This window comes from Oncorhynchus mykiss, chromosome 8, assembly GCF_057628025.1.
Source record: "Oncorhynchus mykiss isolate SJ-2025 chromosome 8, ASM5762802v1, whole genome shotgun sequence".
Lineage (NCBI taxonomy): Eukaryota > Metazoa > Chordata > Actinopteri > Salmoniformes > Salmonidae > Oncorhynchus > Oncorhynchus mykiss.
In genome coordinates, this window is record NC_143029.1 from 61,944,318 (window position 1) to 61,962,104 (window position 17,787).

The following is a 17,787-nucleotide window of genomic DNA, read 5'->3' on the forward strand; positions in this document are numbered from 1 at the left end:
AATAATGAGATGTATCCACTTATTCAAAGAAAGCATAGGCTGGAGCAAGACAGCTGTGCCACTTTGTGGACAACGACTCCCACTGTTATGGCAGAGACATGTATCTTGTCAGTATATCCATAATCTTTGCTGGCCTTCTTGTTTCATCCAGGCCACCAAAGGAAATTATGCCTAATTCCGGGTGGCATTCTCCATTCTAGCAGAGGAAGAGGCAAAGCGAGAGGTTTCACTCTCGTCAAAATCTGTCCAAAAATAAGCACAGTGGGTTTCTATGGGCTTATTTTGAACCCCCATTGTGGTAGTTATATTACGCTGGCCCGTGTTAAACTGGGCAATGTCCCGGCAAAAGGGGAAAGAAGGAGCAACGTTCTCAAATGAACAGTAATCTGCGCTGCTCAGTTATGTTGTCACAAGGCAGCATGGTGCATTGTCCAGAAACTAGTTTTTATTTGTGCTGAGCGATAAACCGAAATGTTGGTTATTTTTCTGTTTTTAAACAACTAATCGACAGATGTCAATTGGGAGATAAATCAGATCATGCCCGAACTGTGTGATGTAGTAGGAAAATATAAAGGCAACAACTTCAAAGATTTTACTGAGTTCATATAAGGAAATCGGTCAATTTTATGGATTTCACAACTGGGAATCCAGATATGCATCTGTTGGTCACAGATACTTTAAGGGCGTGGATCAGAAAACCAGCCAATATCTGGTGTGACCATTTGCCTCATGCAGCGCGACACAGCTCCTTCGCATAGAGTTGATCAGGCTGTTGATTGTGGCCTGTGGAATGTTGTCCCACTCCTCTTCAATGGCTGTGCGAAGTTTCTGGATATTGGCGGGAACTGGAACACGCTGTAGCACACGTAGATTCAGAGCATCCCAAACATGCTCACTGGGTGACATGTATGGTGAGTATGCAGGCCATGGTTGAACTGGGTAATTTTCCACTTCCAGGAATTGTGTAGATCCTTGTGACATGGGGCCGTGCATTATCATGCTGAAACACGAGGCTATGACAGCAAATTAATGACATGACAATGCGCCTCAGCACCTCGTCACTGTATCTCTTTGCATTCAAATTGCCACCGATAAAATGCAATTGTGTTACTTGTCCGTAGCTTATGCCTGCCCATACCATAACCGCACTGTCATAATGGGGCACTCTGTTCACAACTTTGACATCAGCAAACCGCTCGCCCACACGACACCATACACGTGGTCTGCGGTTGTGAGGTCGGTTGGAAGTACTGCCAAATTCTCAAAAACAACATTTATGGCTTATGGTAGAGAAGTGAACATTCAATTCTCTGGCAACAGATCTGGTGGACATTCCTGCAGTCAGCATACCAATTGAATGCTCCCTCAAAACTTGAGACATCTGTAGCATTGTGTTGTGACAAAACTGTACATTTTCGTGGCCTTTTATTGTCCCCAGCACAAGGTGGACCTGTGTAATGATCATGCTGTTTAATCAGCTTCTTGATATGTCACACCTGTCAGGTGGATGGACTATCTTGGCAAAGGAGAAATGCTCACAAAGAAGGGATGTAAACAAATTTGTGTGCATGGAACATTTCTGTAATCTTTTGTTTCAGCTCATGAAACATGGGACCAACACTTTACATGTTGCATCTATATTTTTGTTTAGAACTGGTCAATGTTTTACATAGGTCAGCGCAGAAAACATGATAATTAACTACAATAACCATAATCCATTGTGCAGCTACTTGTCCGGTCTGTTTCTTTTTGTGTGATCAAGAGGGGATACATTGAGCAGTTGCTTTGCGAGGTATTGGTATTCAGTCATAGTAGGCCTTACTTAGAACTACAAAATGTGATTTCGTCAGACAGCAGCTCTATAGAGATCAGATGACTTGGAATGGAATAGTCATCAAATAAAACAAATGTAATATACACAACTGTAATATTTTATTAAAACAGGCCTAAAGTAATGTGAATAACCAATGGTTAATAAGTGATAAGCAGTCATGGGCAGTCTTCCATCATGGGACATGTATTAACTTTTACTCTGCCTTGTAGAATAATTTATCATCGAAACACATCTCAAAAAGCACTAATCGCTCAGCACTAGTTTTTATCAAAAGCAATCACTTTTGCATGTGAAAACAGAATCCTACTCATCACTCCGCATGCTTCTTTCTTACTTTTGTTTTTAGCAGACTTGGCCAGAGCAGGGCACCTGGCTCACCCGATCTAAACTCCTCCCACAGGGATAAACCAGCCAGATAAACAAACAACCTCATTGTTAGGATGGAGACATGAGCATCTGGTCATTATATACAGATCTCTGATTCTCGTTGTTGACCAAGCTATGATTTAAACATTCACTTTGAGCAGGCCTATTGAGTGCACCACACAATATTTTCGAGTTCCCTAACATTTCCTGGATGGGTACATAATTTATTATATATTTCGATCACACTATTTAATAAACAGGCAGGACAAGATCAATATTAAAGTATTCAGTATATTTGACCACCACAGAGACAAATGTCAATTTAGCATTTAATCAGTTCCCCACTTCAGTGTACACTGTAGAAGAAACTCACATTTAGTGAGAGGTTAACTGTTACGGTGCATGCAGCTTCATGTTATTTATGTTTCTAGCGACACCAAAGAAATACACTGTATTAAATTCCAGGAGTTAAGGCAAGATGTTCCAATGAAAGTTTACAATTCAAGTACACTTTACTCGAATGCTATGAGCCTTTTTCGTATAACAATTGGTGGCCACAGCAATTGGAAGCTATGACTGTGGGTGTTCACGTAAGTGACAAGTTGAACTACCACTAAAATCCACCAACATCTCATTGCTTGCTGATACCTTGTCAGATTCTATGTTTGTGCTCCACTGCACAGCTGCAGCTTTTCAAAACCAGGAACGACACGTCCGTGTCACTCAATACCTCAATATAATGAATGATAATAAATGTTTGCGGTTCCTGAATTATGTTCAGTTTTACTCCAGAGGAAAAGGTATACAATTGAGACAGAAGCTGGACTAAAAAGTAAACTGCATCGAGCAATGCCTTTATCTGTGATCGTTGGTTCCGGACTTCCTCTTGCCAGAGAAAAGATGTTTTGGCTTGAGGTCAAATACATGTCTGTCTGCCTCTCCCTTCTTCCCCTGGCGGTTCATGTCCTTCTGTTGGTTCTTCATCAACTTCTTGGCCTGTTTCGCCATCTATACAGGAAAACATACTTTCAGTAAATCCTCAGCAAAACACAGGTTGCGTCCCAAATGGAACTCTTATTCATATATAGAGCACTACTTTGACGAGGGCCAATAATAGGGTTCCACTTCAGACAAACTTAATCTTCATAACATCTCCAAAAGCATATGTTTCTTTAAGACAAGGGACTAACACTTCCCAAAAGGGACTAACACTTCCCCAATATGCATTGTGCATATTTTTAACACAAACCATTTCACCTGATGACAGGAAGATCTAGCATAGCCTACACCACATACCTTAGGATCGCGAACACCAGATTGGTCGCGTGGAGGACGAGAGGCACTCTGGCTGCGGGTTCGAGAGGTGGGAACGACAGACGCCTCACGCTTACGCTTCTTGGCAACGCCAACGCTCCGGGATCTACGGGCATTCACTGCATAGTGGCTCTGAAAGGACATCAACAGCAATGTGTGAATATAGTATCCGGTCTGTAGCTTGTATTAAGACATTGTACTTGACATAAATATAACTAAATTAAAAGCAACTTACATCATCTTTGCCAGTCATGTCCAGACCAAGGTCTCCCATTTCCTTCTCCAGGGTTTTTCTTTCAACCTGTAAATGTTTAACATTTTGGCCCAGTGATTAGTAAGACCGAAAATAAAACAAGATTACCTTTAAAAGTTCTATGCATATAAACAAGATGTCCATGTCACCTTCTTGACAGTTCTGGGTAGTCTGGGGCCGTGCACATCCTTGTCTTTGGAGCAAACGATCTTCAGCTTCCTCTTCTCTCTGATCTGTTTGGCCAGCTGACGGATCTCCTGCATCTCCTCGTCCTCGCTCTCCTCATCAGTCTCGTACTCCCCTGCCTTCACCTTCAGCTCCTCCTCCTTCTCCAGATCCTCCAGGTTCTGTATGGGCATGAGAGATGTTAGGAGAGGTGGCGGCCATAGAATTAGAATGAATAGAAAAGGCATCCCCATTTAAGTCTATGATTCCATGAAATCACTCGAGGCATTTCCATTCCTGTCAATTATCCCTTTTCAGTCCATGTTGTCGGCTATAGTGGCAGAACTGTCCATCCTATCCATACCGATCAACAATAACTATGGTCACCAAGATCAGTGGTTTCACCCCCCCCCCCACTCACCTTCATGATATCAGGGTCGATATAATCTGCAATGTTGTGACCCTCCCATATTTCAGGAATCACATCATATTTCTCATCTTGATTCATCAGATCCCAATATTCTGAAAAGAGGAAACATCAAGTATTAGAGAAAATGGACCAAATAAGTTTGCTGAACACAATATCCTTTCAGACAAGCTTTTGATAAAGTTGATGACAACGTCAATATACATACTCTGTAGGTCCAGGATATAATCATCTCCCATCTCCACCTCCAGGTCTCTCTCCTGTAAATCAATGATGGAAATTGGTCATTCGTGAAATAATACTTAGTAAGACAGCTAGATCTTTACAATGCATGTTTACCACAACATAACCCACACGGATTACATCCAAGGCTCTTCCAAGATAATCCTTCCACAACTGTTACTATTATTAATATGGCTCTACCGTTTTGCGTTTGGGTGCATCCACCTCCATTGTTTTCCTGCCAATCCTAGCTCCCTCCGGAATGAACGGTGGTCTCGCCTAGTGTTGAGAAAACAGGACAACTCAATTTCACCTGTTCACATTCAAAATGTATATAAACCATTACATTTTTGTTTTAACACGACCAAAATCATGCTTTATGACTTGCAAACATGTTTAACTTGGGCAAACAACGAAATGTGGAAAGACGTACACATCCACAGAGAGTATAGTGTTTAGCCTACCTTCTCGTCCCTCTTTGCAGGCACTGCTAAATGCAATCTGTTGAGCACATCATGCACCTTCTTGCCCTTCATTTTGCCGTCGACACGATGGGCCAGAAGTTTGTCACATGCCTGAAATTGAAGAAAATATATTAGTTATTTGTAGAACATTTTGAAAAATGTGCTACTAGCAAATTGTTAGTAATCAAAAGAGTGGACTAGACTCCTCACTTCTGTTTTCACAGTCATCACTCCCTCCTCAGTCAAAGTGCTGGTTTCAATGACAGAGATGCCCTCTGCAGTAAGGTCAGCAAAGATTTTCTGAGGAAACAAAGTAGGAAACCCTGATAAGCAAGTCCCATCTTGGAAGAGGATGACAAAGTAAACTGGGGCGAAAAATACAGCCAAAGTAAAGACAGAGAATATATTAACGAACATGAAAAAAACTACGAACCTGGTCTTCTTCAGTGAGTTCACTGATCTTCTTGACATCACACTTGTTTGCCACAATGAGCAAAGGCTAGAGGGAAAAAATATAATAACATTATCATATTTGCGTGAAACCAGAAACAGAGAACGCCGTCATTTGACTTTAACGTTTCTTTTTTAAACCCCACTACTCAAAATGACAGCACAGAAGTGGACACGACATTTCACTGTGAAAGAGGCTGTATCTATGTTGGTTGGTGATACGGATTCGGATCAGTCCTTGCACTTTGAAAAGCGATGTTGAGGCGAGTGAAATAAGTAAACATTATATATGTTTGGTGTTGTCGATGTTCGATGCTGTGAAACTTGGGGAATAGCTCTCAGATGAGCAAGTCCTGTCATGATAACTTGGTTGGTACAGGCGGACACATCAACAGTGGTGCTCAAATGATTGCTCTCGGGCTCGAGTTGCAGAGTTCAGCTGTATATAGTCAGCTAACTCGTTATCTTGTTTCTACCGATGTCATTTTTATGGAAATGGCCCAAGATGCTTGCTATAGGTAGCTGGCTAACTATACTGAACAAAATTATAAACACAACATGTAAAGTGTTGGTCCCATGTTTCATGAGCTGATTTATCTCAAATGATGTTCACAAACTTGTTTACATCCCTGTTAGTGAAAATGTCTCCTTTGCCAAGATAATCCTTCGACATGACAGGTGTGGCATATCAAGAAGCTAATTAAACAGCATGATCATTACACAAGTGCACCTTGTGCTGGGGATAATAAAAGGCCACTTAAATGTGCAGTTGGGGGAGCGTAAAATTGGCATGCTGGCGGCAGGAATGTCCACCAGAGCTGTTGCCAGAGAACTGTTGCCCTTGCCCGGTCATGTGAAATCCATTATCCACTAGATTAGGGCAATTTCAATTGACTGATTTTCTTTTGTGAACTGTAACTCAGTAAAATTGTTGAAATTGTTGCATTTATATTTTTGTTCAGTATAGTTAGTCTGTCAGACAAGAAATGTTGTGAGTAGCGGTAAATGTGGGCTGCGCTCACGAAGTATCAACCTCAGCTGTCACTTTCCCTAGCTAGCAGTACAGACAACCAGATAATTAGCCACTGAAACAAAGGCTAGAGTAATGTGTTTATCTGTTGGGATTAGCTTACGGTTTGTCATGTTTGCTAGGAGGATATATTCATAGACTGTATGAATCAGGCCTTCATGGTCGAACTGCTGCAAAGAAACTACTACTAAAGGACACCAATAAGAAGAAGAAACTTGCTTGGGCAAAGAAACACGAGCAATGGACTTTAGACCGGTGGACAATTGACCACAATTATCTTATCTGTTACTCCTCTCCCTCCGTTACTCTGTTCCTCTAGGGGTTGATCATCTTGACCAACTGAGGAGCTATTACAATGTTGGGGACAGAGGCAGAAAATGGTGGAAGTATGTATTTTGGGGGATGCTCAACATTGCCATCAGAAATGCGTACAGTGTGTGGGGGACCCTGCAAAGGTCCCTTCCCAGAAACCGCAGGTGCTGGTCCTTGAAGGAATTCCCTTTGTGATATTGTAGAAAGTGAAGAACCAAGAGTGTGGAACCAGGGAATTGTGGATCGAGTTGTAAACTCATTTGAAAGCAGGTTAACTTTGAAGGGCGCAAGAGGGTGTGTGGTGTGCATCCAGAGTGGACGCAGTGTAGAGTGGGAGATAGTTAGTTAGATTACTTGTTGGTTATTACTGCATTGTCGGAACTAGAAGCACAAGCATTTCGCTACACTCGCATTAACATCTGCTAACCATGTGTATGTGACAAATAACATTTGATTTGAGATGTGTAGAAACCTCCTTTATTGTCTATGAACAGTTTGTTGTGTTTTGTATCTTCTCTCTTTATCGGTCTCCATCTGGCAGCTCCTGAGTGGCGCGGCGGTCTTAGGCACTGCGTTTCAGTGCAAGAGGAGAGAATCCAGGCTAAATCACATCAGGCCGTGATTGGGAGTCCCATAGGGCGACGCACAACTGGCCAAGCGTCGTCCGGGTTTGGACGTCAACGTAAATAAGAATTTCTTCTTAACCGACTTGCCTAGTTAAATAAAGGTTAAAAAAAATAATAATATTGAATAATTCTTGTTGTCCAAGTAGGCTACTATTTCTACATTTTGTGTCAGGCCTGGTTTGTACTAAATCTTATTGAAGGGTTACCTACATTTTGTGTCAGGCCTGGTCTGTACTAAATCTTATTGAAGGGTTACCTACATTTTGTGTCAGGCCTGGTCTGTACTAAATCTTATTGAAGGGTTACCTACATTTTGTGTCAGGCCTGGTCTGTACTAAATCTTATTGAAGGGTTACCTACATTTTGTGTCAGGCCTGGTCTGTACTAAATCTTATTGAAGGGTTACCTACATTTTGTGTCAGGCCTGGTCTGTACTAAATCTTATTGAAGGGTTACCTACATTTTGTGTCAGGCCTGGTCTGTACTAAATCTTATTGAAGGGTTACCTACATTTTTTTTTGTGAAAATGAATAGTTGTCTGCATTTTTACAATGTTACAGAAGTAAGAATAGATGTCAATCAAATAGCCTACTCTGTGTCGGTTTTGAAATACTTCTGAATTGTCTTCTGGCCACATTTGAGATCATATTTTTATTTATATGAAAATAATATTTATACGTATAATATATTAAACGTGGTACATTTTGAGTGAGTAATTTAGTCAGATTTACTACAATTGAAATACTCTAGGATTTTTTGTTGTGTTGAGTGTTAATCGTTTTCTGATAGTGTCTTTACACAATGGAAGACAAAATGTGCGTTATTCCTATTGACATGAATGTGGGGTCATTAAATAAGAGGCTGTGTTCTTTAAAACTAAGTTACCTTGTAATTGTCATTTGTTTTTGAGCTGTGTGAGAAAATTAGTTGTATCTTAAATTACTAATCAGTAATCTAAAGCAGCATTCCAGAATTCTATAGGGGTCTAAAGTGTTTTTTTTTTTTTTTGACATGCCTTGCTCATTTCAGAGAAATAATGTAGCACAGAGCCTTGAGACAAAGGACACTGGACATTAAGAAAGAGGTCCGTCCTAGCCTCACTTGCGACTCTGGGCCTTTTCTATCCTTCCTTGGTGTACCCATGCTTACATGGCCGCAAGAGCCAAGCCCGGAGGCTTCACCCCCACAATTTTAGCAGGGTGCTTTAAAAGAAGGGAAAGGTTTTGACTTTTGACCAAGCTGTTGACTAACTCACAAGCTTACAACTATCAACAATGCTGCTTCCATTAAACATGGTCTGAATAGGCACCCTATTCCCTATACAATCCATTACCTTTGACCAGGGTCAATAGGACAGTAATGCACTATAAAAGGGTGTGTCATTTGTGATGCAGACTTAAAAAGTAATCAATGGTGCCTCCATAACATGACCTCTGACCTTGTTGGCAAAGAGGGGCCGGATGTTGTTGAAGAGCTCGAGCTGCTGCTCCAGGGTTTGGCCACACTGCTCGGAGACGTCCATCACGTAGAGCACGGCAGAACGCAGATGGGCCAGGGCTGTGATAGCCTGCATCTCAATGGTGTTCCTCTCCTCCAAAGGGTGGTCCAAGATCCCTGGGGTGTCAACCACCTGCGGCCACATATGGAGTTAGCAATACACATTAAATGGTCCAGGTGTTAATCGTACTCGACAACTCGTGATTGAGAGAGAAACTAACACTACCTCGAGTACTTTATTGACAGTCTCAGATATTGTGGTAGGGGTTATCCATCACACGTTCAGCGTGGTGCATGATTTCTCATCACAGACCTACAAAGGGTACTTGACGTATCTGTGTTGTGATCTATTTTCCTACCAAGTACAATCTGGTGGAAAAGTGTATGAATATCAAATATTTAACTGTTCCAATCTATTCCAGCTAGAGATAGCTGGCGTGTAAGTGCATTAAAGCCATCTGACCTGCCAACGAAGGTATTTGTAATCCATGTGGCCGACAAACAAGGACTTGGTGGTGAAGGCGTAGGGCTGGACTTCAACATCAGCTCTGGTGACCTGGGGAAGACATGTTGACAAAGCTGAACTCTTTTCTCACACTACTAAAATGTTTTGTATGACCATTTTATCCACGTTCTGCATATGTACCAGGATGTTCAAATGAACCTCAACCCATTTATTTCTAGTTGCCTTTATTTTACCAGGGAAGCCAGTCACAACATTATTTACAACAACCCGACTAAGATTGATACATCGTGCAGCAACCGAGACAAGAAACATAGTGCAATGCCTCTAACAATGGGTGCTTAAACTTTATTTAAAAATACACCAAACTAATGGATTTGGCATTGGCCATCAGATCCTCAAAGTTCTACAGCTGCACCATTGAGAGCATCTTGACTGGCTGCATCACCGCTTGGTATGGCAACTGCTTGGCACTACAGAGGGTAGTGCATGAGGCCCAGTACATCACTGGGGTTGAACTCCCTGCCACCCAGGACCTCATTTTTTATTTAGCCTTTAACTAGGCAAGTCAGTTAAGAACAAATTATTATTTACAATGACAGCCTACCAAAAGGCCTCATGCGGGGACGGGAGCTGGGATATAGGACAAATACAGGCCTATATACCAGGCGATGTCAGAGTTAGGCCCTAAAAATAGTCAGACTCCAGTCCCCAGGTCATAGACTGTTCTCTCTGCTACTGCACGGCAAGTGGTACCGGAGCGCCAAGTCTGGGACCAAAAGGCTCCTGCCATCAGACTGCCGAACAGTTAATCGATTGGCTACCCAGATTATTTACAATGACCCCTTTATTAGTTATTCATCTTAATTGTTTTGCACTGACTCTCTTGCACTGGCTCTATGCACACTCACTAGACTCTACCCACACATACTACACTTAAAACTACAACACAAACATGCTGCTGCTACTCTGATAATTATATATCCGGATTGCCTAGTCACTTTTACCCCTAACTACATGTACATACAGTATTACCTCAATTACCTTGCACCTCTGCACATTGACTCGGTACTGGTACTCTTTGAATATAGCCTTGTTATTGTTTTTGTGTTACCATTGGCTTTTTTTATTTGGCAAATAATTGTCTTGAGTTAAATCTGCATTGTTGGGAATGGGCTCGTAAGTAAGCATTTCACTGTAAAGTCTACACCTGTTGTATTCTGCGCATGTGAGCAATACAATTTTATTTGGACACTAAAGGTTCTACCAACCATTGAACTGACAAAGAATAACAACAGGAATGAATACCTTGTTGATGAAACTAGACTTGCCCACATTAGGATATCCACAAAGCAGTAGAGTTCGAGTGTTGGGATCAATCGTTGGTAAACGGGAAAGATGCTGGCGCACTGTAAAAACAATAACAAAATGTAAACAACAATGACAGCTGGAGGCTAATGTCTTTAGTATATGTACACCGAAGCCATTTACAGGCATGCATTATGAGGATTCTGTGTTATGCACTATAGCCCGTTACCATATATGTGATTGAATATTATCTGCTGTTGGCTTGTGTGGATGTATGTATGTGTTTTGCAACATAGCTGACTTGAAACATTGTTAACATTTTCAGAGCCATGGGCCTTTCTCATGATGGAAAAATACAGAATAACATGAAGACAGGAACTGTGCAATGAGTTGGGGGGGGGGCACATTCAGAACGTAGTGTTGCGAGAACAAACAGTCTTTTGTTAGATAACAGGAGCCAGGTGCGAGATAACGGTATCGAGCATGGGCACAAAGATACTCGACACAGCAAGTTACATCTATCAACTGGAGCGCCCGGGGGCTGGTACCAGCTCGTACGACAACAATCAACGATAGGCTGGGTGAGTTTAAACCACGCCCAGTCTCTACTCTGACAGGCCGGCATGGAAGCAGGAACTTTTTCTGTCAGGGTATATTTATAATATCTTTGTCAAGAACAAGTCAGTTCTCTGTTTGCCCTGCGAGGTGGGACAGAGAGCCCGTATATACGAAAATTGCATTTACCACTTATTGCTTAGCTAATAAAAAATACATAGTATACAATCTGTGACTGAGCATACGTTGCCTTTCATAAAACAAAGTAAATAACTAAAAGATCACCTTGTTCCAGGTATTCCAAGCTTTGCTTCTGTCGCTTCATGATGGTGCACATCCGACCCAGAGCAGCGCGCTTCAATTGTTTACAGCGGTACAGAGAATCACCATACTTCATCAGTCGAACATAGTCTTTGGAAACACTGCAACAAGAACACATTTGAGTGGGACCACTCCAAATTGACCAACATATATGATCAGTGTAAGTAACAACAAAAAATGGGAAGAGTAAGCTTCATACTTGTCAATCAAATTCTTTGCAATGTTGATCTGTCCCAAAGCCAACTTGTAATGGTCTTTGTCATACAAGACATTCATCAAATCTGCATAGAAAGGATGGATATCCTGTGGAAGACCATATTATTCATTAGCACAAAGTGGAACTTGGTAGTGTCTGAATATTACAAGACTTTCAAAGCAATAACATTACTTACGTCCAATTTGGGAAAGTCTGTCAAAATCTGGGAGAGCCGATCATGATAGTTCTGTTGGGTGAATTTCACCTTTCGCATGTAGAAATGCCTGATGCGGTGAATTTGATAATGCTTGTGTACTACTGTCGGAGTCTTCCTTTGGGTTTTCGATAAAGTGATGTCAATGAATTCCTGTGAAATAAATTGGGAACGGCAATCAGCACATTGAATGAGGTCAATTTAAACAAAATGTATTTGTCAATACTATGTGTTTTACAATAACACACAATTCACATCGCTAGACACGCATTTGTAAGTATACTGTTGACCCCCCAAAAAAATAAATGTCATGCGTGGCTTCTCTCCCTTCCCAAGCACAACACGTGTCTCTCTCCAGAAACAGACATTTAATTCCAACCAGATAAACAGTACGTTTTCGTAATTTAGAGTCGGTATTTTCCGGAGAAACACATCAACAACTTGTAAAACGTGTAAAAACGTACCTTTGAGGTGGGAACCACCATAATCTTCTTAAAATTATAAAGTGCCATTTTTTCGGAGCACGTTTGGACACTGACTGCAAGCGGAAAGGACCCAAACCGGATCGAAACAACAAAGATGAGGAAGTGAAGCTGTTACATCAAGAGGAACTCCACGTGAGAAAATAAATGTGCGCGCTTTTCTTTACACTGCCCTCTAGTGCTCACATGAAGTCAGGGATGCAAAAATGACATGCAGTTGAAGTCAGAAGTTTACATACACTTGTTTTTCAACCACTCCTCAAATGTCTTATTAACAAACTATAGTTTTGGCAAGTCGGTTAGGACATCTACTTTGTGCATGACACATGTAATTATTTCACTTATAATTCACTGTATTACAATTCCAGTGGGTCAGAAGTTTACATACACTAAATTGACTGTGCCTTTAAACAGCTTGGAAAATTCCAGAAAATGATGTCATGGCTTTAGAAGCTTCTGATAGGCTAATTGACATAATTTGAGTCAATTGAAGGTGTACCTGTGGATGTATTTCAAGGCCTACCTTCAAACTCAGTGCCTCTTTGCTTGACATCATGGAAAAATCTAAATAAATCAGCCACGACCTCAGAAAAAAATGGTAGACCTCCACAAGTCTGGTTAATCCTTGGGAGTAATTTCCAAATGCCTGAAGGTACCACATTCATCTGTACAAACAATAGTACGCAAGTATAAACACCATGGAACCAGGCAGCCATCATCTCTGTCTCCTAGAGATGAATGTACTTTGGTGTGAAAAGTGCAAATCAATCCCAGAACAACAGCAAAGGACCTTGTGAAGATGCTGGAGGAAACAGGTACAAAAGTATCTACAGTATATCCACAGTAAAACAACTCCTGTATCGACATAACCTGAAAGGCCGTTCAGCAAGGAAGAAACCACTGCTCCAAAACCGCCATAAAAAAGCCAGACTACGGTTTGCAACTGCACTTGGGGACAAAGATCATATTTTTTGGAGAAATATCATCTGGTCTGATGAAACAAAAATAGAACTGTTTGGCCATATTGACCATCGTTATGTTTGGAGGAAAAATGGGGAGGCTTGCAAGCCGAAGAACACCATCCCAACCGTGAAGCACATGGGTGGCAGCATCATGTTGTGGGGGTGCTTTGCTGCAGGAGGGACTGGTGCACTTCAAAAAATAGATGGCATCATGAGGGAGGGAAATTGTGTGGAAATATTGAAGCAACATCTCAAGACATCAGTCAGGAAGTTAAAGCTTGGTCGCAAATGGGTCTTCCAAATGGACAATGACATAAAGCATATTTCCAAAGTTGTGGCAAAATGGCTTAAGGAAAACAAAGCCCTGACCTCAATCCTATGGAACATTTGTGGGCAGAACTGAAAAGGTATTGTGTTAGGAAGGATGCCTACAAACCTGACGCAGTTACACCAGCTCTGTCAGGAGGAATGGGCCAAAGCTTGTGGAAGGCTACCCTAAACGTTTGACGCAAGTTAAACAATTTAAAGACAATGTTACCAAATACTAATTGAGTGTATGTAAACTTCTGACCCACTGGGAATGTGATGAAATCAAATCAAATCAAAGTTTATTTGTCACGTGCGCCGGATAAAACGGGTGTAGACCTTACAGTGAAATGTTTACTTACAGGCTCTAACCAATAGTGCAAAAAAGGTATTAGGTGAACAATAGGTAGGTAAATAAATAAAACAACAACTATATACAGTAGCGAGGCTATAAAAGTAGCGAAGATACTTACAGACACCGGTTTAGTCAGGCTGATTGAGGTAGTATGTACATGTAGATATGGTTAAAGTGACTATGCATATATAATAAACAGAGAGTAGCAGTAACGTAAAAGAGGGGTTGGCGGGTGGTGGGTGGTGGGACACAATGCAGATAGCCCGGTTAGCCAATGTGCGGGAGCACTGGTTGGTCGGCCCAATTCAGGTAGTATGTACATGAATGTATAGTTAGTGATTATGCATATATGATAAACAGAGAGTAAACAGAGAGTAGCAGCAGCGTAAAAAGAGGGGTTGGGGGGCGCACACAATGCAAATAGTCCAGGTACCAATTTGATTGCCTGTTCAAGGGGTCATTTTGACTTGGGGTAAAAACTGTTGAGAAGCCTTTTAGTCATAGACTTGGCACTCCGGTACTAGTAGTAGAGAGAACAGTCTATGACTGGGGTGGCTGGGGACTTTGACAATTTTTAGGGCCTTCCTCTGACACCGCCTGGTGTAGAGGTCCTGGATGGCAGGAAGCTTTGCCCCAGTGACGTACTGGGCCGTACGCACTACCCTCTGTAGTGCCTTGCGGTCAGAGGCAGAACAATTGCCGTACCAGGCAGTCATGCAACCATGCTCTCGATGTTGCAGCTGTAGAACCTTTTGAGGATCTCAAGACCCATGCCAAATCTTTTTAGGGTCTTAAGGGGGAATAGGCTTTGTCGTGCCCTCTTCATGACTGTCTTGGTGTGTTTGGACCATTCTAGTTTGTTGTTGATGTGGACACCAAGGAACTTGAAGCTCTCAACCTGCTCCACTACAGCCCTGTCGATGAGAATGGGGGCGTGCTCGGTCCTCCTTTTCCTGTAGTCCACAATCATCTCCTTAGTCTTGGTTACGTTGAGGGATAGGTTGTTATTCTGGCACCACCAGGCCAGGTCTCTGACCTCCTCCATATAGACTGTCTCATCGTTGTCGGTGATCAGGCCTACCACTGTTGTGTCGTCTGCAAACTTAATGATGGTGTTGGAGTCGTGCCTGGTCATGCAGTCATGGGTGAACAGGGAGTACAGGAGGGGACTGAGCACGCACCCCTGGGGAGCTCCAGTGTTGAGGATCAGTGTGGCAGATGTGTTGCTACCTACCCTCACCACTTGGGGGTGGCCAATCAGGAAGTCCAGGATCCAGTTGCAGAGGGAGGTGTTTAGTCCCAGGATCCTTGGCTTAGTGATGAGCTTTGAGGGTACTATGGTGTTGAATGCTGAGCTGTAGTCAATGAATAGCATTCTCAAATAAGTGTTCCTTTTGTCCAGGTGGGAAAGAGTAGTATGGAGTGCAATAGAGAATGCATCATCTGTGGATCTGTTTGGGCGGTATGCAAATTGGAGTGGGTCTAGGGTTTCTGGGATAATGATGTTGATGTGAGCCATTACCAACCTTTCAAAGCACTTCATGGCTACGGACGTGAGTGCTACGGGTCTGTAGTCATTTAGGCAGGTTGCCTTTGCCTTTGTTCTTGGGCACAGGGACTATGGTGGTCTGCTTGAAACATGTTGATATTACAGACTCAATCAGGGACATGTTGAAAATGTCAGTGAAGACACCTGCCAGTTGGTCAGCACATGCCCAGAGCACACGTCCTGGTAATCTGTCTGGCCCCGCAGCCTTGTGTATGTTGACCTGTTTAAAGGTCTTACTCACGTCGGCTACGGAGAGCGTGATCACACAGTCATCCGGAACAGCTGATGCTCTCATGCATGCCTCAGTGTTGCTTACCTCGAAGCGAGCATATAAGTGATTTAGCTCGTCTGGTAGGCTCGTGTCACTGGGCAGCTCGTGTCACTGGGCAGCTCGCGGCTGTGCTTCCCTTTGTATTCTGTAATAGTTTGCAAGCCCTGTCAAATTAGAAGAGCATCGGGGCCGGGTGTAGTATGATTCAATCTTAGCCCTGTATTGACACTTTGCCTGTTTGATGGTTCATCACAGGGCATAGCAAGATTTCTTGTAAGCTTCTGGGTTAGAGTCCCGCACCTTGAAAGCGGCAGCTCTACCCTTTAGCTCAGTGTGAATGTTGCCTGTAATCCATGGCTTCTGGTTGGGGTATGTACGTACAGTCACTGTGGGGACGACGTCCTCGATGCACTTATTGATAAAGCCAGGGACTGATGTGGTGTACTCCACAATGCCACCGGATGAATCCCAGAACATGTTCCAGTCTGTGATAGCAAAACAGTCCTGTAGTTTAGCATCTGCTTCATCTGACCACTTTTTATAGACCGATGAAAGAAATAAAAGCTTAAATAAATAATTCTCTCAACTATTATTCTGACATTTCACATTCTTAAAATATAGTGGTGGTCCTAACTGACCTAAGACAGGGAATTTTTACTAGGATTCAAATTCAGGAATGGTGAAAAACTGAGTTTAAATGTATTTGGCTAAGGTGTATGTAAACTTCCGACTTCAACTGTAGATTACAGTAGGCCTCCAGTACTTTAGAGTCCCATAGAAAAGTATTGAAGAAAGCACTGGCAGTTTGCATCTACACAGTATATTAAAGGTATTATTACTGCATTTATTAGGTATTATTACTGCACTGTTGGAGCTAGAAACACAAGCATTTCGCAGCACCTGCCTTAACTTCTGCAAATATGTGTAAGTGACCAATTAACTTTGATTTGATTTGAGATAACAAAGACAGGCTGACTGTCATTCCCTCTGGGTCCCCATGTTAGAATACTGCAGTCTATTGGCATCATATCATCCTCCCACAACTTCATGGGGCTGATGGAACCACTGATGTTTATGTGTGCTTTATAATGCACACTTATTTTTATTTAACCTTTTTTTTTTAATCAGTGAGTCATACTGAGACCAAGGTCTCTTTTACAGATGAGCCCTGAATTACATACATTACACAAAATACAGATGAAAATATAAATACAAAATGCAAACAGAAAGAAAACACGGTCATAAAAAACAAACACATTCATCAGTAATAAGGTACTGAATTGCCTAAAGTCACCAAAACATCAAATTTAAGAACATTTTGAAGCGTGTTCTACAAATACGGTGCAAAAAAACGAGAAGGAAATTTACCTAACTCAGTAGAGACCAAAGGAATTTCCAGAGTTAATCATCTATGAGACGGGCTGTGGGAACTCGTATGTCTAAAGGTTAGTAATGATGTTGGGTACAGTGGGAGTTTTTGTAAAAGGGCTTTATAAATGAAATCGTACCAATGTATCAACCTATGTGACATCAGAGGGCCAACCAACTTTCTGGTTGATGAGTACTAAACCTGTCACCTGTAATATAGCGCAATATCTAATGGCTAAAGTTATATTTTACATATGGACACCCCCCCACCCCCCCTTTCTGCAATCTATCACATCTAAATACATTATAATAATATACTTCAATGTTTTTATCAGAGACAGAACCATGTAACCATGTTTCTGAGAGAGCCTTACTCAAATGTCAATTGTGTCCATTTGTGAAATCATACTTTGCACATGCTACTTACATTGACTTTTTGGTCATTATCTAATTCCTAATCAGATAATTTCATAATAG

At 41.9% G+C, this 17,787-nt stretch overlaps 1 protein-coding gene and 1 non-coding gene across 2 annotated transcripts; both read right to left on the reverse strand.

The window, feature by feature from the left end:
- Positions 1 to 2,473: 2,473 nt before the first annotated feature.
- gtpbp4 (GTP binding protein 4) lies at positions 2,474 to 12,576 on the reverse strand. Its single transcript, XM_021613171.3, has 17 exons — positions 12,482 to 12,576; positions 12,000 to 12,170; positions 11,807 to 11,910; positions 11,572 to 11,708; positions 10,732 to 10,832; positions 9,424 to 9,516; positions 8,902 to 9,093; positions 5,479 to 5,544; positions 5,256 to 5,345; positions 5,046 to 5,156; positions 4,783 to 4,860; positions 4,568 to 4,619; positions 4,354 to 4,454; positions 3,917 to 4,114; positions 3,750 to 3,815; positions 3,497 to 3,646; positions 2,474 to 3,208 (listed from the first exon to the last, which is right to left on the reverse strand). The coding sequence occupies exons 1-17, from the start codon at positions 12,527 to 12,529 to the stop codon at positions 3,056 to 3,058; spliced, it is 1,911 nt and encodes a 636-aa protein (XP_021468846.1). The 5' UTR covers positions 12,530 to 12,576; the 3' UTR covers positions 2,474 to 3,055.
- LOC118965687 (small nucleolar RNA SNORA81) lies at positions 8,498 to 8,679 on the reverse strand. Its single transcript, XR_005053065.1, has one exon. It is a non-coding gene; the product is annotated as a small nucleolar RNA SNORA81 (small nucleolar RNA).
- Positions 12,577 to 17,787: the final 5,211 nt, after the last annotated feature.